At 35.7% G+C, this 20,120-nt stretch overlaps 2 protein-coding genes and 1 pseudogene across 3 annotated transcripts; all 3 read left to right on the top strand.

The window, feature by feature from the left end:
* The first annotated feature begins 266 nt into the window (after positions 1 to 266).
* On the top strand, positions 267 to 8,366 carry LOC127100428 (wings apart-like protein 2). Its single transcript, XM_051037581.1, has 13 exons — positions 267 to 1,063; positions 1,755 to 1,854; positions 2,611 to 2,950; positions 3,495 to 3,607; positions 3,752 to 3,880; positions 4,061 to 4,154; positions 4,292 to 4,402; positions 5,380 to 6,347; positions 6,754 to 7,016; positions 7,112 to 7,265; positions 7,425 to 7,522; positions 7,613 to 7,694; positions 7,824 to 8,366. The coding sequence occupies exons 1-13, from the start codon at positions 603 to 605 to the stop codon at positions 7,905 to 7,907; spliced, it is 2,997 nt and encodes a 998-aa protein (XP_050893538.1). The 5' UTR covers positions 267 to 602; the 3' UTR covers positions 7,908 to 8,366.
* A 290-nt stretch (positions 8,367 to 8,656) lies between these two features.
* LOC127100427 (cytochrome P450 736A117-like) lies at positions 8,657 to 10,744 on the top strand (annotated as a pseudogene).
* A 7,159-nt stretch (positions 10,745 to 17,903) lies between these two features.
* LOC127100426 (cytochrome P450 736A117) lies at positions 17,904 to 19,865 on the top strand. 2 transcript variants are annotated; one of them, XM_051037579.1, is made up of 3 exons: positions 18,122 to 18,264; positions 18,434 to 19,031; positions 19,123 to 19,865. In XM_051037579.1, exons 2-3 carry the CDS (start codon positions 18,600 to 18,602, stop codon positions 19,750 to 19,752), a joined length of 1,062 nt encoding a protein of 353 aa, XP_050893536.1. In that variant the 5' UTR covers positions 18,122 to 18,264; positions 18,434 to 18,599; the 3' UTR covers positions 19,753 to 19,865. The 2 variants fall into 2 exon arrangements, with proteins under 2 accessions (XP_050893535.1, XP_050893536.1); XM_051037578.1 differs by having other exon boundaries at positions 17,904 to 19,031.
* The last annotated feature ends 255 nt before the right edge of the window (positions 19,866 to 20,120 follow it).

The raw sequence follows: 20,120 nt of genomic DNA, 5'->3' as shown, positions 1-20,120 counted from the left end.
GTACTGTGACCACAACCTTTGATTCACGATACCACAACATAAAGTCACATATGAAATTTCACTCTCCCATAATTTTCACATTGTCATCAATTTCTGATTTATTTTATTTTAAAAAAGTTGTAAACAATATATAGTTTTTAAGTTTTATTTTGAAAAAAGCATTTTTTTTTTACGAAATTCAAAAAAAATTGTTTAAAAAGATTTTTGAATATTTAAATTTAAAATTTAAGTTGAAATCTATTATTTACAAAAGCAAGAAAAAGATACAAATCTTGAAAATGACGAAAGCAGCCTCATCGGATGTCCCTGGGTTTACCGGATAAAAAACACTACACTGGCCCATCGATTCAAATTTGCACGCAATTTCATAAACAAAAATTCAAATTTTTCCGATAGATCTTCTTCTTCTTCCTTCAATTCTTCATCTTCTTCTTCGCGTTCTTCGTTCAGCTCACCAAACTCAAATCCTCTTCTTTCTTTCACCTTTTCTTTTTCATAAATTTACCAAAAAGCCCTCATCTTGTCGAACAATGCCAAATCCTCATCCATCTACATAGCCGCCACCAACCAATACCAACCGATCTCCGATCCCGGAATCCACCATGATTGTTCGCACATACGGTCGCCGCAACCGATCAATTTCCGAAACGTGCTCTGGCTCTTCTCTAAACGACGACGTATCAGAGCCCTTTTCAACGGACGCTCTTACCCAAGAACAAGACACTCACTTCGGCGGCTTCGCTTTTTCCTCCCAAGATTCTTCCTCTAAGTGGTCTTTATTCGATTCCGATCCCAATTCCATCGACGATTTGTACGGAGCAGATCGCCGGGAGTCTAAGAGAGCAAAGGGTGCAGCCGGAAAGGACGGATTCTCTTTTCCGGCGACATCAACGCTGATGGAGGCGCAGGAGTTTGGGGAGATGATGGAGCATGCGGATGAGGTTAATTTCGCTCTCGATGGACTCCGTAAAGGTCAACCTGTACGGATCAGAAGATCTAGTTTGGTTTCTCTTTTGTCAATTTGTGCCACCACGCAGCAGCGAAGGCTTCTTCGCTCTCAGGGGTATGTTAATTTCTTGCGAAATCTCTCAGTTTCTTTTGAATTTCAAATATCTATGTCCAACGTATAATGGGTTTATCAGAATTTCTTCTTTTATGTTCTTTTTTTAACCAATTATAGCGTTCTTTTTGTTAGTTTTGTTATCAAAATTTTGAATTTCGGCTGGGTGAAGTCGGGAGTTTCATTTTTTGTTTTAAAGTTGTTGGTTTCTTGTTTTGTTCCATTGGATATATTCGAGGTTTCAAATGTGGGTACTTCCAAATTTGGGCTAGATTTGGTTGTCTCTTTAAATATTTATTAATGCTGTTCAGGAAGAACATGAAGGGTTAGTGTTTTGACCCATTATTGATTTAGTTTAGGCAGATTCAACATCAGTGAGTTATCTTTTTGGTTACTTTCCAAATGAATCCTAATACGACAATAAGGTTGTTCCACACAGTTTGCTTCCCATCCGAGCCACACCCTCTAGGAGTGATTACATGCCTATTGATGCAGTGATAATAATGTTACTTTCCGCACATAGATTCACAATTGAAATGAATGTTATTACTTCTTTTATCATGTGCCTGAGTATTATGTATTATGTTTTAGATTGGAATTTTGAACTGAGTACATGGATTGAACTCTCATATAGGAAATATACCAGTATAAATGTTTAGCTGCTAAAATATCAATTTTTATGCTTTATTTATAGGATGGCAAAGACAATAGTTGATGCTCTTTTGGGCCTCAGTCTTGATGATTCTCCCAGCAATCTTGCAGCTGCAACCCTTTTCTACATTTTGACTTGTGATGTAAGCTGTCTTTTGTTTGTGAAATTGCAGTTGTATTGAATTATAAATAAGCTATGGTTTGGCATGTGTAGATTTTCAATCGTGATTCTGAGTTGGAAAGAACAGTGAAACTGATGTTTTGTTACTTTCTTAATCATCCTAGACTTCACAATTAAAATATCTGCTAAACTAGTTTTGTTGGGCGTTCACATTCCAACATTACAGTCCACAATTATTTTTCCACTTGTTTACCGTAAGTGTTCATTTTAATTAGAAAATTGGAATAATCAATAGTAATAATTTCAATTATTTTATTATTAAAATTGTTTCAGAATCATATATTCCATGTTCGAAATACTCCCTTTGATCTCAAGCACAAGCAAAAATTTCTCTGTATTTTGTCCAATTTTGTTGGGATAAATTGTTTCAAAATCATAAATTCTATGTTTGGATTACTCCCTCTACATACATAGGCTCTTTTTGCTTATATTTGAGACAGAAGGTTGTATTTTTAAAGATAAGGGTAACAAATTGGAAATTTAATATTCAATTTCAATTATGTTGCTTAGTGTATACAAAATAAAATTAATTACAAATCTCCAATTCATTTGATACATAATAAAATGTTTTAAATATAATAAATATAATTTTTATCATAAAATAACAATTAAAAAGTTTTTATTGTTATTTTTTTTTTTTTGCATTTCGATTTCTGAAGTTATCAATATACACATTGATTGTTTTCCATAATTTTTACTGGCGATGCTTTTGTCTCAGGGTCAAGATGATCATCTCCTTGAATCACCGTGTTGTGTTCAATTTCTAATCAAGTTGTTAAGACCAGTTGTATCTACAGCTATTAAAGACAAAGCACCAAACATTGGCTATAAACTTCTATCATTGCGTCAGAACAATGACATGCTAAAAAATACGACGACAAGATTTGACTCCAGTTCTGTTGCAGTTTTTTCTAGAGTCCAAGAAGTTCTAGTTAATTGCAAAGAGCTAAAAGCAACGAGTCAAAATAACAATGCGACTGAAAGGCCAGAGTTATGCCCAAAATGGTTAACATTGCTGACTATGGAGAAGGCTTGTTTATCTGCCATTTCTCTTGATGGTATAATAGAGAGCAGTTAATTCAACCTTATCTCATTCTTCTAATGCAAATGTTGATTTCATTGTGCAAAAATAACATAGATAACCAAATCTGTTCAAATATAATGTTGCTAACGGTTTAGAACTCAACAGTGAAGAGATTTTGCAATCAATCTTACTCGTTTTATTTCTTCTCAGTTTCTTGGTGTACCATAATGATATTGAAAATTAATGAGTTTCATGTATACTGAAGCTAAATTCTAGAGGGTTCTATTTCTCTACGTATTTCTCCATAGTCCACACGTAAATTAATCAAAATCTTTCATTTTTCACATCTAAATTATTTGTTCTGTTATGAACTTTCTTCACACGCACGTTATAATTCAAATTAAAAGTTCATGATACTTGTAGTTGATTAGGAACTAACACACATATATACTTATAAGTAGTATTCTGTGGTCTTGCTGTCTGTACATATATTCTACAGAACTTCTGAATTGAATCTTCTACTGATTTTCTTTTATATATTTTGGATGTTATGTTAACGGGGAATTACTTGTGTACAGAAACCTCTGGTGCTGTACGGAAGACTGGTGGAAATTTTAAGGAAAAACTAAGGGAGCACGGAGGACTTGATGCAGTTTTTGAAGTCACTATGAGTTGTCATTCCGATTTGGAGGTGTGCGCTTGTATATTAGTCCAATTTCAAAAATAAATGGTCAATAACAGGGAAAACATTTTCTGATGGATATTTCTTGGTCTGGGATGTGATATTGTACTTCGTCAATCAATCGCCAATTCTTTTATATTTCTTGTCTTTCAGAATTGGAAGAATAATAGTTCTCGGTCTGCCAAAGATTTGAGAAATGATCAACGCCTAAAGTGTCTCACCTTGCTTCTTAAGTGCCTGAAGATAATGGAAAATGCTACTTTTCTAAGCAAAGACAATCAGGTTGACATGTGTTATTTACCCCGTATTAATGTTTCTTTTTTTAATTGATTTAGTTTTTAATGCCTTGGGTTTTGCATGTGTGACTTTCCATCTATGTTGGATAATGCATACTGCAACTTTTGATGCCTTTGTAACTTGGTGAATTTGTTAATTTATCAATCTTATACTTTCTCATTATAGACTCATTTGCTTGGATTGAAAAGAAAATTGAGTCCCAAGGCTACCCCATTGTCTTTTACGGAGCTGATTATAATTGTCATAAAGATGCTCTCAGGTAATGATCATACAAAGGGGTAACTTCTGACTTACTGCCTTTTCCTTATTAAAATTTTTATTTTATTAGTTTACATTTTTGTTGGATCATAGCTTTTCTCCCCTTTCTCATTTATGCCAAAAACTTCTATTTCCTAGATCTATGTTTGCGTCAGACTGCCTCTGATGTGTCCACTGTTGCCAAGCTTAATGACCCTTTCTCTATGCTCAGTGATGATTCTGAGTTGGATCAACTCAGAGACTATAAAGGTACTGGATTTTTATAACTTGGTCATGAAACTCTTGTTTCTGAACATAGTTACTGTAGTTATATGCAGAAAAATTCCAAATCACTGCAAATCCTTTAAACGCTTATCCTTTTCTTCTAGACAGAAACTATTGCTTCAACTGGTTTCCTTTTTGAAGAGGGTACACCTATGATTTACTTATGTCTTCTATTAATATGCGGAAAAATGAGAGTATAAGAGGGAAGGATAAATATTTCGTGGTACGGCATGAATTAAGAAATAAAAGGGAATGGATTTCGGCCAGAGGTTCTGGCATCTGCTGAACTTTACATTTATGTTTTTATTTTCTGTTCATGTATTTAAGCTGCTAATCTCCATTGTTTTTATCAGCAAAAATCAGTTTTTCAGTGAAACAGATTCTTACCTAGACACTAGTTTACTTTTTGATATTGAGCTTCACAAAGTAAGAAATAAAAGGGAATGGGTTTGGTTGGGCCAGAGGTTCCGTGCATCTGCTGAACTTTACATTTATTTTTTATTTTCTGTTCATTCATTGTAAGTTGCTCCCACGTAATGGGATAAGGCTTGGTGGTTGTTGTTGTATTGTAAGCTGCTAATCTCCATTGTTTTTATCAGCAAAATCAGTTTTTCAGTGAAACAGACTCTTTACTAGACCCTAGTTTACCTGTTGATATTGAGCTTCACAAAGTTACTTCACCTGTGTATCCTGAAAAAAGTGAGCAATGCCATTAGGACTAGGATCACAGATTGTTTATTCAGGGTGTGGTGATGTATAGAAAGACCATCATTGTTGTGCCTTGTATTTAATTGTGTTCTATAACTCTGTCTTCCAAATTATTTGGGTTTATGTTAAGCTGTTGTGTTCTTTATGGCTTCTTAAAGTTAAATCAGTCATTGCAAATCATTTGGATTTGAATATCCTTTGCCAAATAAGTTTGTCTACATTTTTTTTGAATGCCCTTTCATTTGAATTTGCAGAGAATAGACCTATATCCATCAGTTCCGATAGTAGTTACTTTGGCGTGGAGAGTAGGAATAGCTATGATGTGGAGAGGGCCTCTTCTATTAAGAATTCTAACGTTTCTCATGACACCCAACTGTTGACATGTGCTCGGTTGGAAAGATCGCTGTCTGTTTCTGAAACTCCTAGCACATCAACAACTGATACAGACTCACTAAAGATGAGGATCAATTCGTGCACATCTGGGTCTTCCAGTGGTTTATCAAAGAGTTCGCACAATAAAAAATCCACGACCCACAATAGTTTAAGGAAGAGTGTTCACTTTACTGAAGGGCCCCCAGTTGTAGTCTTGGAAGATAACCAAGATCCATTTGCATTTGATGAGGATGACAGTGGCTTATCAAAGAGTTCATATTGTCAAAAATCCATGACCCTAAATAGTTCCAGGAAGAATGTTCAGTTTACGGAAGGTACCCCGGTTGTAATCTTGGAAGATAGCGAAGATCCATTTGCATTTGATCAGGATGACAGTGGCTTATCAAAGAGTTCAGACTGTCATAAATCCCTAAATAGTTCTAGGAAGAATGTTCACTTTACGGAACGTACTCCGGCTGTAATTTTGGAAGATAACCATGATCCCTTTGCATTTGATGAGGATGACATTGTGCCCTCTCAGTGGGACCTACTATCGGGGAAACACAAACCATCTCATTCTAAAAAACATAAGGTAGCAAATAGAAAATTTGAAAATGAGCGTCAATCACAAACCAAAATGAGTCAAGAAAATGAGCATGAATCACAAACCAAATTGAGTCAGGAAAATGAACTATCGCAAACCAAATTGAGTCAGGAAAATGAACGTCAATTGCAAACCAAAATGAGTCAACAAGAATCAAGTGATGGGAACGTCAATTGTTCCAATTCTGACATCAGTTATGAAGAAGATTCTAGTCTTCTAAGTGATTGCCTCCTTACGGCTGTTAAGGTATTTTACTGGATTTAGTGTTTGTTCTATGTATCATTTATGTCAATGTTTTCTCATAAACTTATGGATAATTAAGTGGAGGTGGAGAATTTGGTTACCTATCAGATCATATGTAGTTGCAACCTTGAGTTGTTTATGTCAGTGTTATACATTATACCAACCCCTTAGAGAAATATCTGCTGGATGTAACTCTTGTTTTGCTATTGTATACTGGTCTGTATTCGTCCCTCATTTTATTTTATTTTTTGGTTTAAATATATATTTGGTCCCTGCAAATACACCACTTTTGGTTTTAGTCCCTATATGGCCCTTGTTCTTTAGTTTTAGTCCCTGTAAATTTGCTTTAAATTGAAATTGGTCCCTGTTGAAATTGATATATACTCGAACTGGTGCTGTCTTATTTTAGGTGCTGATGAATTTGACTAACGACAACCCTATTGGCTGTCAATTAATTGCTGCCAATGGAGGACTAGAGGCTATGTCTATGTTAATTGCTGGCCATTTCCCTTCTTTTAGCTCATCGCCATCCTTTGCTCAATTAAAAGACACCTCTTTGAGAACTGAAGAGGACCATCTGTGTGATAGGCTTCTAAATGATCACGAATTGGATTTTCTTGTTGCTATTCTGGGTTTGCTAGTAAATCTGGTTGAGAAGGACAGTCAAAACAGGTAAAATGAACTTGGAGTGGAAGTTTACTATGAACTTGTTTGGCAGGGTAAAATGATGTCCATCCCATTCAAGATTTGTCACTCTTCTTTTGCAGATCACGGCTTGCAGCAGCCAGTGTTCTACTACCTTCTTCAAAAGACTTGGACCAGGAGGTTCGGCGGGATGTTATTCAATTATTATGTTCTATTTTCTTGGCTAACCAGGGTGAAAGTGAGGTGGCAGCTGGGGAAGATAAAAAATTTGAACTGGTGGGTAGCATGTTCTAACTTTTCCTTAGAATTCTTGTTTCACACGTTGTTTTCGTAACACACATTTGAACTGTTCAAGACTTGTAATGTACGGGTGAGAATATTTGAAATTAGATTGTGATTGATATGTTATAAATAATCTTGTGCTTCATCATGCAGAATGATGAGGCTGCTGTTCTACAAGGTGAAAAAGAAGCTGAGAAAATGATTGTCGAAGCTTACTCCGCGTTGCTTCTAGCATTTCTTTCCACCGAAAGGTTAATTTCTTTTTTCTTTTCAATTCCCTTTTGTTCATTTTTTTGTTGTTGCATATTTTAAGGGCCCCAATTTACTCTTTTGATCTCCAGCAAGAGCATCCGCGAATCAATTGCTGACAATCTTCCAGATCACAACTTGGCCAGTCTTGTACCTGTGTTGGACAGATTTGTGGTATGTACCCTAAACCCTAATAATCATACCATGGCCTGCTTAACCTTAATAGATGCCCGGGGCTCCCTTTTTATTTTCACATTAAAATTTTATGTTCACATTTTAATCCATTGCTGTCTTTATCTGCAGGAATTTCATCTGTCTTTGGACATGATTTCACCAGAGACTCATAAAACTGTTAGCGAGGTCATCGAATCATGTAGAATTCGGTGAAAGATCAAATGAAAAAATCTGTACAGACACATCTTGCTTTAGGATTTGTTGCTTCTCCGACGGAAAAGGAATTACTGCAGCTCACATCATTAGAATTCGACCAACTTTTATGTGCCGCTCTCAATGCTCATACACTTATTTTATATCACCGTGCTGGTGATACGGAAATGCTTGAATACAAAAATTAAAAGGCGGTTGCGCTCCTAGCATAGCCTGTGTGTAATCAATAGTTGTAATTTTTTCTTTGATATTTTTGTTTATTCATCCATTTTCATGTATTAGAAGCTCATATAGTCCATTTCAATTTCTCATGTCCTTTATTTTTCAGCAACTTGATACCTAATCAACGTAGTAGCAGAGAAATGTGTATTAACCTTAACTCTTTTAGATAAAGTTATGCAATACATAAGCTGTAACTGTGTTCCCGTAGTGGAAATTCAAGTAAAATATTATAATGTACTATAAAGTATTACTGAAAAACACAAGCTTATGACTGTGATTCATAGTAGAAATTTAACAAAGAAAATATAGAGCTATTTCTCTCCCATCGAATGTAGGGATAAACGGTTCCAAACAGACAAAGAACACCTATTTTTTTTTTGCCTGCCATTGATGCAAGACCATGGTTATCAGGAAATTGTTTTTTTTTTCTTTTCTTTTTTTGAGAATAAGTTAAGCTGACAATATTGATTTTCACCAATATCAGGAAATTGTCTATTCAAACATGATATATTTCTATTGATTGGTGTGGAAAATTTTCAATAAACTGAAATTTCTAACCAGTCTTTTACTACCCACTAACAATTGTTCCACCATTATCCATTTGCAAATAAAATACTATATAATTGCACAACACATGTCTATCTTTCATTGAAAATCACAATCTTCCGGATCACATGTCAATCTTTCTGCCAAGTTCTATGCTTTTCTTCACCATCTTTCCACTCACACTCTCTCTTTTCTTCATTATCAAATGGTATTCCAACAATTCTGCCACCAAAAAGAACTTACCACCTTCCCCTCCAAGATTTCCACTACTTGGTAATCTACGTCAACTGGGCTTATTCCCTCATTGCTCACTCCAAACTTTAGTTCAAAAATATGGAGCTTTAGTGCTTCTTTATTTTGGGAAGGTGCCAGTGGTTGTAGTTTCCTCTGCTGATGCAGCAAGTAAAGTAATGAAAACTCATGACTTGGTTTTCTGTGATAGGCCACAGCGTAATACGGATCCAAAAATGTGGCAAGTTGCGCATATGGTGAGTATTGGAGACAAGTAAGGAGTCTCTGTGTGTTACGTCTTCTGAGTAACAAAAGAGTTCAATCTTATCGCCGTGTTAGAGAGGAAGAAACTGCGAAACTGATGAAACTTATTCAAGAGGAGAGTTCTCGTGTGAATTTATCTGAGTTGTGTTCTACAGTTACTAATGATATAACATGTAGAGTGGCTCTAGGAAAAAGATATGGTGAAAAAGGTGGAGTTTTGCCTGAACTTATGTTGGAGTTCGGAGAGTTATTGGGTACTTTCTTTATAGGAGATTATATACCCTGGCTTAATTGGTTGGGAAAGGTTAATGGATTCTATAGTAAGGCAGAGAAGGTAGCAAAACATTTGGATGAGTTTTTTGAGGAAGTAATTGAGGAACACATTAGTGGTAAGAGATTTGATGGACATGTTGGTGAGGAAAACAATGATTTTGTGGATATTTGCTTTCAGTTCAAAAGAGCAATGCTACTGGCATCTCAATTGATAGAACTGCAATAAAGGGTTTGTTGCTGGTAAGAAAATCACTTTTTTTTTTAAACTTTTGATTGTACTACTTATAATAGTGTAATTGAAACTGTAATTTCTCTGCAGGACAAGTTTGCTGCAGGTACTGATACTACATACACAGTTCTAGAATGGGCAATGACAGAGTTGTTAAGACACCAAACAGTGATGCATAAATTGCAAGATGAGGTGAGAATTGTGGTTGGTAACAAAACTCATGTATCTGAAGACGATTTGGTTAATATGAACTACTTGAAGGCAGTGATCAAAGAAACACTTCGCCTGCATGTCCCGATTCCATTGTTACTCCCTCAGAGATGTATGGAAGATATCAAACTAGATGGCTATGACATCTCAGCTGGAACACAGATAATTGTTAATGGTTGGGCTATTGCAAGAGACCCTTCAAGTTGGGAACAACCTCTAGAGTTTAAACCAGAAAGGTTTATGAATAGTTCAATAGATTATAAAGGATTGGATTTTGAGCTTATTCCATTTGGAGCTATTGCTGTGAATGAATTGGTGCTAGCAAACCTTGTTTTCCAATTTGATTGGAAATTGGCTGATGGAGTTGCAGGGGAGGATTTGGACATGTTTGAAGCTTTTGGCCTTACCTGTCATAGAAAATACCCTCTTATTGCAATAGCTACTAAATATGAGAAAAATGAACCAACATGGAAATAAGTCTGGTCTTCAACGTGTATCAGTTATCCATACGAAAATAAGTATGGGATGTTAGAAATTTAGACAAGATTAAATGGATCCAGGTTGAATCGTGAACGAAGTTACTTTCTTTAAAAGTATTTCAAGCACTTTCTTTGATGTCTTAGAGTCGGAAAGCAACAATACCTAGGATAATTCAGCCTTTTAATCGAGTCTGCATAAGACAGGTGAAGAACTCGAATGAAAGGAAGTGTGTCTGGAATGTTTAAGAGGATGTGTAGATTTTGAGTTAATTGATTTTCGAATTCAGAATCATGTATTTATAGGTCATGCATGTGTTGTTTCATAAGTTTGCATCTCTTGATGAAACAACACCTTTTCACCATATATTGCAATGATTCACCTATGACAATACAATGCAGCACTTCATAAAGTGTTGTATACTTTGAATTCGAAATTCAAACTGTAAGCAACGACCAAAATCCTGGAGTAATACTTAGAATTAGTTTGCAGCATGCCGACCGAAGATCGGCCGCCGGAGCGCCGCCTCATTAACGTTGCAAATGGCGCCTCTACGCCCACACCCTCAGACTCGGACCGTCGAGGGGTTGTTTGGATGTGACACGTGGCATAATATTTGGGACCACCACATATGTCCACGTGGCACCTTATCCTCTTTGTCTCTTTTTGTGAGTTTAATGTTTCAAGGTCTCTATAAATGCTTTTAATGTTAGCTCCACTTTCTATGTGAGACTATTTGCAATGCATTTATTGCCATTAACTTAATTGTCCATTTTTGTCATATTGGAACATACCCATGACAATTATTGTTTATAATTTTCAACAATTTCCCACTTGTTCTAATAATGACAAAACTAATTCAATAAAATGAAATACAAATAGTGTACAGTTAGATATTTTCCGATTTAAAACTTAACCTTAGTGAGCATAACACAAAGTTTAATCGGAATATTAGTTAGCAATGCTTTTAAACTATTAATCCATATGATTAGACCGACGTTACCTTACCAACACTCTTTAAAGGTTATTCCTCTACATATCTCGCTTAGCACTCATTTATGGCCATATGCTATCCTGTTTCATGAATTTTTCATGAGAGAAACTTCAACTCTCACTTTGAGACGACACCATCTCCAAATTCACATAGGTGAAGTTCATGTTGTAACCTTTTCCATGAGATACTTTTCCTCGGTTATGAACTTCATTAAGAGGTTTTGAAAACCTCAACCCTCTATTTAAAATAGTCAACATTATTACCCAATGTCTGACTTACATCAAAATCAACGACTTGTTGTTACCCATTGAACCTTGAAGTTAATGTTGTGTTAACATAATATTGGGTTGCCTCCGTTGTTGGAATTCGTATTCAAGGAGTTTCAACCCCATGCCTTTCGAGGTTATTTTTACTAAGTCTCTGGTCAGTGGCTTAGTAAATGGATCGGCCAAATTATAGCTTGTTCATATGTAGGTGAGTGAAATGATTCCATCCTTAATCATTTTTCTCACAAACGAATGTCTAAGTCCTATGTGCCTTGACTTTCCATTGTACACTTCGTTGAATGTTCTTGCTAAAGTGGCTTGGCTATCGCAGTGTATCATCTTTGAAACATTGGCTTTAGCCAATGGAACTTCCAACAGAAGATCCCTCAACCATTATGCTTCTTGACCAGCGGAAGCGAAAGCCACAAACTCTGATTCCATGGTCGAAAGAGTAATGCATGTTTATTTCTTGATCTTCCAAAAACTTGCTCCTCCGACTAGTGTAAATATCCATCAAGTTGTAGATTTATGATCTCCAACGTTAGATATCCAACTCGCATCAATATATCCTTCTAGTATGCAATGGAACCTACCATAATGAAGGCCATGTTTTTTGGTTTTCAGTAGATAGCCAAAAATCCTCGTGATTGCCTTCTAGTTTTCATTACTTGGATTACTAGTAAATCTACTCATTTTACTAACTGCAAATGATATATCGGGCCTGAAACATTGCATTAAGTACATAAGACACCCTATTGCACTTGCATATTTCAATTGAGTTACTGCTCTTCCATTGTTCTTGTTAAGAGTCCCACATCGAACAATATATGGTCTGAACATGTGTTTATAAATGGAGACAGTCCTCACTCTACCAACCGGTTTCGTAGGGATGAGTTAGGTCCAACCACACATTCTTAACATGGTATCAGAGCCTCGTCTAAGATCCGGTGGGCCACCTACTATGGTTTCCGCTATCGGGCCACCCACCATTTATTTCCACGCTCCAGATGTCCAGTCCTGGGCGTGAGGGGGTGTGTTAAGAGTCCCACATCGGACAATATATGGTCTGAACATGTGTTTATAAATGGAGGCAAACAATGATTGATGAAATGCGTGCTCTTCAAAGCAGTGGTACCTGGAAACTGGTTCCTCTACCCCCTGGGAAATATTAGTAGGTTGTCGTTGGCTTTATACAGTGAAGGTTGGTCCAGATGGTAAGATTGATCGATTTAAAGCTCGCTTGGTAGCCAAAGGATACACTCAGATTTTTGGATTGGATTATAGTGATACCTTCTCGCCTGTAGCCAAGATGGCATCTGTTAGACTTTTTCTAGCCATTGCAGCCATTCAACATTGGCCTCTTCATCAACTTGACATCAAAAATGCTTTTTTACATGGTGATCTTGAAGAGGAAGTATATATGGAGCAACCACCTGGATTTGTTGCTCAGGGGGAGTCATTGAATATGGTGTGTAGGTTACACATGTCTCTTTATGGTCTTAAGCAATCTCCGAGAGCTTGGTTCGGCAGATTCAGTGCTGTAGTACAACAGTTTGGTATGGTCCGTAGTGAAGCTGACCATTCTGTTTTTTATCGTCACTCAACCCAAGGGTGTATTTTTCTTATTGTGTACGTAGATGATATTGTCATAACTGGTAGTGATCAGCAGGGTATACTCCAGTTAAAACAACATCTCTCGAATCAATTTCAGACAAAAGACATTGGTAAACTCCGCTATTTCTTGGGTATTGAGGTAGCCCAATCTAAAGATGGTTTGGTGATTTCTCAGCGGAAATATGCTATGGATATTTTGGAAGAAACAAGTCTGTTGAATGCCAAACCAGCTGATACTCCTATGGATCCAAGTGTCAAACTACTACCTAATCAGGGGGAGCCTCTATCTGACTCAGGAAGGTATAGGAGATTGGTTGGAAAGTTGAATTATCTCACAGTCACACATCCATACATTTCTTTTGCGGTTAGTGTGGTAAGTCAGTTCTTAAATTCCCCTTGTCAGGAACACATGGATGCTGTTATCCGGATTCTGAGATACATCAAATGTGCTCCAGGAAAAGGTTTAGTGTATGAAGATAAAGGACATACTCAGATAATTGGATACTCTGATGCTGATTGGGCAGGGTCACCCATTGATAGACGATCCACCTCTGGGTATTGTGTATTTGTTGGAGGAAACCTTATATCCTGGAAAAGTAAGAAACAAAACGTAGTTGCAAGATCAAGCGCCGGGGCAGAGTATAGGACCATGGCAATGGCAACATGCGAACTTATTTGGTTAAAGCAGTTGCTCAAGGAACTTCAAATTGAAGAAGCAAGACCAATGACACTTATTTGTGATAATCAAGCTGCATTGCACATTGCTTCAAATTCAGTCTTCCATGAGAGGACCAAACATATTGAGATAGACTGTCACTTTGTTAGAGAGAAGATCGAGTCAGGTGACATCGTCACAAGCTTTGTCAATTCTAATGATCAATTGGCAGACGTGTTTACAAAATCTCTGAGAAGTCCCCAAACTAATTATATATGTAACAAGCTTGGTGCATTTGACTTATATGCTCAAGCTTGAGGGGGAGTGTTGATATTTGTAAATACATAGTGTTAGAATATTTGTATATAGAATAGTCCCACATCGACTATATCATGTAATTAGTTGTAATCTCTCTATATATAATAAAGTCTCTGTAGTGCTTTTAAGACACACGGTTTAACCTAAATGTCTCTTAGTCTCTCCTAATTCAATAATCATCTTTGATTTTCACATAATTCACATTTTTTGAAATCATTTATATTACATGAAATCAATCCAGATTTAATTAGTCTCTTCATAGAACTAATACCGAAATGTGCTGGTCTATTATGCTATAGAGAAACAGATTCAAGCATGTAAGCGGGAGTAAAAATTTCATTAATAATATTGTCGGTAGTACATAGTTTGATCATTCCCTCAGCGGAATATCATTTTCCAACAAATACACCATTATGGGTCAATATAAGTTTGCCCGATTCATAAACATATTTAATGCCCGGTTTTCCCAATAAATCCCCACTAACAAGATTCCTATTCATGTTAGGGACATGAAGCACATTGATGGGAGTGACTTTCTTTCCTGAAGTAAAGTTGAGTTTGACCGATCCGGTTTCAACAACTTTAGATCGTATTTCATTTCCCATTTTCACTTCTTGTCCACCATTTCTCTCAGAATAGGTTTTGAAAACAAGCTTGTCATAAGAGACATGCACCGTAGCGCATGTATCATACAACCAACCTTGAACTTTGCCTTTGATTTCCATAATTTCGCTCACTGTAGCAATTATATCATCATTTGCATGAACTGCATTGATATCTTTTTTTGACTTGTTGTGCCTGCAATCTCTAGCATAGTGTCAAGGTTTTCCACAAACAAAACATCCGATTTTTGGACCCTTATGACCGCTAGAATTTTTGAACTTTTTATATTCATTTTTTGGTCCAAGATGACTCTTTATGCCATCATGTTTCTTCTTTCCTTTGGTGTTCATGACATTGGCTTTAGAAAGACCTGTAGATTCTGATTTCTCCCTCTCCTTCAATTCCTCCTCGATTCGAAGATGTTTCTGGATTTTCTCCAAAGAGAAGTCCTCAGAACTGTGCAACAATTTCTTTCTGTAGCCTTTCCACGAAGGTGGCAATTTTGCAATGATTGCACCGACTTGAAAGGTCTCAGGGATGTCTATTTTCACCACTTTTATTTTATTCACGAGGACTTGCAACTCATGCACTTAGGGAAGAATGGGCTTGCAGTCTATAAATTTAAAATCAAAATATTTAGAGATTAAAAACTTCTTCATACCTTCCTCTTCGACCTTGAACTTGAATTCGAGTCCTTTCCAGATTTTTGTTGCAGACGGACTATCTGTATAGAGGTCGTAGAGACGATCAAACAATGTATGCAGAATATGTTCACGACATAGCAGTTCGTCCTCCTTACGTTTCTTGCGTTCCTTCTTGACTTCTTCAGAGTCATTTTCTGATGGTTCAGGAATTGGTGCTAAGTCAGGATCTAAGACATAGTGAACCTTCAGGTAGTCAGTAGGAATGTCATCTTGTCTTTCCATCTGGTGTAGTTGATTCCATCAAAGTGATCTAACTTGACAATATCCTGATTCATAACTTTGATGCTTGAAGTTGCAACGTCGGAAGCCATTGTGTAAATACTTTTAAGACTATTAGAAATTTTGACAAGATTAAATGGATTCAGGTTGAATCGTGAACAAAGTCACTCTCCTTAAAAGTATTTCAGTCACTTTCTTTGATGTCTTAGAGTCGGAAAACATGAATACCCAGGATAATTCAGCCTTTTAATCGAGTCTGCACAAGACAAGTGAAGAACTCGAATGGAAGAAAGTGTGTCTGGAATGTTTAAGAGGATGTGAAGATTTTGAGTTAATTGATTTTCGAATTTAGAATCATGTATTTATAGGTCATGCATGTGTTGTTTCATAAGTTTGCATCTCTTGATGAAACATCACCTTTTCACCATATATTACAATGGTTCATTTATGATAATACAATGCACCACTTCATGAAGTGTTGTATACTTTGAATTCGAAATTCAAACTGTAAGCAACAACCAAAATCCTGGAGCAATACTTAGAACTAATTTGCCTTATTAACGCCGCGAATAACCCGATTGCTTTGACGCATCGTGCCTAGGTTTCGCCTACAAGCCGCCACTAGCGCTTCTGCGTCCACGCCCTCGAATCCGGTCCCAGAGCCGGAGCCGGTGACCACATCGGCGAGGGGTTGTTTGGATGTGACATGTGACATAATGCTTGGGACCACCACATATGTCCATGTGGCACCTTATCCTCTTTGGCTCCTTTGGTGAGTTTAATGTTTTAAGGTCTTTATAAATGCTTTTAATGTTAGCTCCATTTTCTATTTGGGACTATTTGCAATGCATTTATTGCTATTAACTCAATTGCCCATTTTTGTCATATTGGAACATACCTATGACAATTATTGTTTATAATTTCCAACATGGTATTCAACACGTGATCCATGGGAAAATAGTCTGGTGTTCAACAAACTCAAAGTACTCATACGCAAGCGAGAAACGAGAAACGAGTCTTTGAAGAAAATGTCCTTGCCTACCAACTTTTACTCATGCAAATAAAGTCTTTTCATTTCATCTCCATTTACTTGTTTTTGTTTTCATTTCAAGTTACTATTTCGACTTGGTCAAAATTACTTTTATATTTACTTTCAAACTTAATCTTTTTTTCAAAGTAGTCAACACAAATAATCGATAACATTAATGCACACTTCTTTTTTCTAAAATTTTTGCACATGCCCGAAGATTTACTAGTTTGGTCATTCCAAAAATAAATTTAAAACTAAGTGATTGTTTATCAAAATCATCGATGAACAGAAATTCCACGCAATGTAGTTTTATAAAAAAAATTGTTTAAAGCGTTGCGAGGAGTTTAACCCCAAACACATATTAATTTAGCGAGGGGTTTAACCCCTGACATTTATCTCCAGGGAAAACAAGATTTTTCTTGTAGTCAAAGAATTTTGGAACTACAATACGATAATTATAAAATTTACTTTTGTGCTAAACATCACTCATACACACTATACTTCTTTCTTTGAAATCTTCTACTCTAATAAATATTAACTCTTTTAGTTATTATAATTATTTCTATCCTATAGTCTCATTAAAAATATTTTCTGTTTTCAATTTTTTTTTAAATTATTGATTTTATATTAAGATGAATTTAAATAAAATTTTATTATAAAATTATTTTCACTATTGTTCGATTAGAATTCATCATTTTGAAGCATAAGAGAGAAATATGAAAGAAATAATTATTAAAATAAAGAAGAAAGAAATATGAAAGAAATAATTATTAAAATAATTTAATTATAATTTTTATTTTTTAGTTTTATTTCATAATAATCAGTTTCCATTGATAATATATTTTAATTAATCTCTTTTATATTATTAGTTTTTTATTAATATATTTTAGTTTATTTAGTTACTCTACTAATTATTCTATCAATATTTTGTTTGTGACTAAATTAATATAATTAATATTTTAATAAATAATTTATTTGTGATTAAAATTAATGTAATTACAAATTCAGATGAAATATTTTAAAATGAGACGTTTGAACATTCTACTGAAACAAGACTTTTGCATTTGAAGGATAGATACACTTGTGGCTATAAATGGTGACATTACTATGTAATCGGAATTATTGACTGTTTGCAGTTTCTAGAATTAGAGAAAAATATGGTAGAAGTTAAATAGAACCTCATCTCTTCTCTCTTATGTCATTATCAGATAAAATTTATATGCAATAATACCAGAAAAAGAACCGATAAACATCATAACACAAAGTGATATATCAGAATAGGAAGAGTGTTTTCTTATCACTCAAAGCTTAAGCCATGTTCACCTTTCTACAAACTTCTCTTTCACATGCAACCTTCTGTTCACTATTCTCTATGTTTTTCTTCACTATCTTTCCACTCTTACTTTCTCTTTTCTTCCTAATCAAATATTTGTATTATACCAACAATTCTTCTGCCACCGCAAAAAACTCACCACCATCACCTCCAAGATTTCCACTACTTGGTAATCTCCATCAACTTGGCTTATTCCCTCACCGCACACTCCAAACTTTATCTCAAAAATATGGCCCTTTAATGCTTCTTTATTTTGGCAAGGTTCCAGTACTTGTGGTTTCATCTTCTGATGCAGCAAGAAAAATAATGAAAACTCACGATTTGGTTTTCTGTGATAGGCCACAAAGTAAAATCTTTGATATCCTTGCATACGGTTCCAAAGACGTGGCAAGTTGTGCATATGGTGAGTATTGGAGACAAGTAAGGAGTCTCTGTGTGTTACACGTTCTGAGTAATAAAAGGGTCCAATCTTATCGTTGTGTTAGAGAGGAAGAAACTTCAAGAATGATGGAATATATTAAGGAGTATTCTTCTTCTGCATCGTCGCCGTTGAACTTATCTGAGTTGTGTTCTATGGTTACTAATGATATAGTATGTAGGGTGGCTCTAGGAAAGAGATATCGTGAAGGAAGAGGGAAGAGATTTCAGCTAGTGTTGGTGGAGTTTGTGGAATTATTGGGTACTATATGTATAGGAGACTATATACCATGGCTTGATTGGTTGGGAAAAGTTAATGGTTTTTATAGAAAAGCAGAAAGAATAGCCAAACATTTGGATGAGTTTATAGAAAAAGTAATTGAGGATCACATTCTTCGTAGGTCTGATGAAGATGTTGGTGTTGATGATAATGATTTTGTGGATGTTTTGCTTTCAGTTCAAAAGACTAATGCTATCTGCTTCCCAATTGATAGAACTGCAATAAAAGCTTTGATACTGGTTAGTAACAAACAATACTATTCATTTATATTTTATTTTCATAGGTATAATTTTAGAAAGATTAAATTGTGCTTTTTCCCTCTACATGTAGGACATGTTTGCTGGAGGTACTGACACTACTTACACAGTTCTAGAATGGGCGATGACAGAACTGTTAAGACACCAAACTGTGATGCATAAATTGCAAGATGAGGTGAGAACTGTGGTTGGTAACAAAACTCATGTAGCTGAAGAGGATTTGGTTAACACGAACTACTTGAAGGCAGTGATCAAAGAAATACTTCGCCTCCATTTACCGGTTCCATTGTTAGTCCCTCGGAGATGTATGGAAGATATCAAACTTGATGGCTATGACATTGCAGCTGGCACACAGGTAATTGTTAATGCTTGGGCAATTGCAAGAGACCCTTCAAGTTGGGAAGAACCTCTAGAGTTTAAACCAGAAAGGTTTATGAATAGTTCAATAGATTATAAAGGATTGGATTTTGAACTTATACCATTTGGTGCTGGAAGAAGGGGTTGTCCTGGAGTGTCATTTGCTATTGCTGGGATTGAGTTGGTGCTAGCAAACCTTGTGTGCCAATTTGATTGGAAATTACCTGATGGAGTTGCAGGGAAGGATTTGGACATGTCTGAAACTTTTGGCATTACCTGTCATAGAAAATACCCTCTCCTTGCACTAGCTACCAAATATGAAAATAAAATGAATAAGCAACCATAGGAAAATAACGCATAATTAAAGATAAATAAAGATGTTTCATGTTTTGTATTAAGTGATTGTGTACTGTTATAAGGTTTTAATATTTTAAATTCAAGGTTAGAAGTTACGTTGGAGTTTTCTTTTTCACACCTGTACTCCATACTTAATGATTTTAGTGTTATCTAAAAATGATCTATGAAGAGGAAAGAGAATTTTCAGAATTTTGACGGAAGAGAGTCCCAAAGTTCTAAGAATTTGACTTATCAAAGGAATGAGAGCAGCTACAACAAAAATGATGCTCAAGGAAACTTTAGAGGTGAAACGAAAAGGATGGGCAAGAACAAGATGTGAACAAGAAGGAACCTCAAATAAATGAAATCAAAGTTGCA

Source organism: Lathyrus oleraceus, chromosome 7 (genome assembly GCF_024323335.1).
Source record: "Lathyrus oleraceus cultivar Zhongwan6 chromosome 7, CAAS_Psat_ZW6_1.0, whole genome shotgun sequence".
Classification (NCBI taxonomy): domain Eukaryota; kingdom Viridiplantae; phylum Streptophyta; class Magnoliopsida; order Fabales; family Fabaceae; genus Lathyrus; species Lathyrus oleraceus.
Note: the sequence above shows the minus strand (reverse complement) of the source record. Positions and strands in the feature narration are given on the sequence as shown.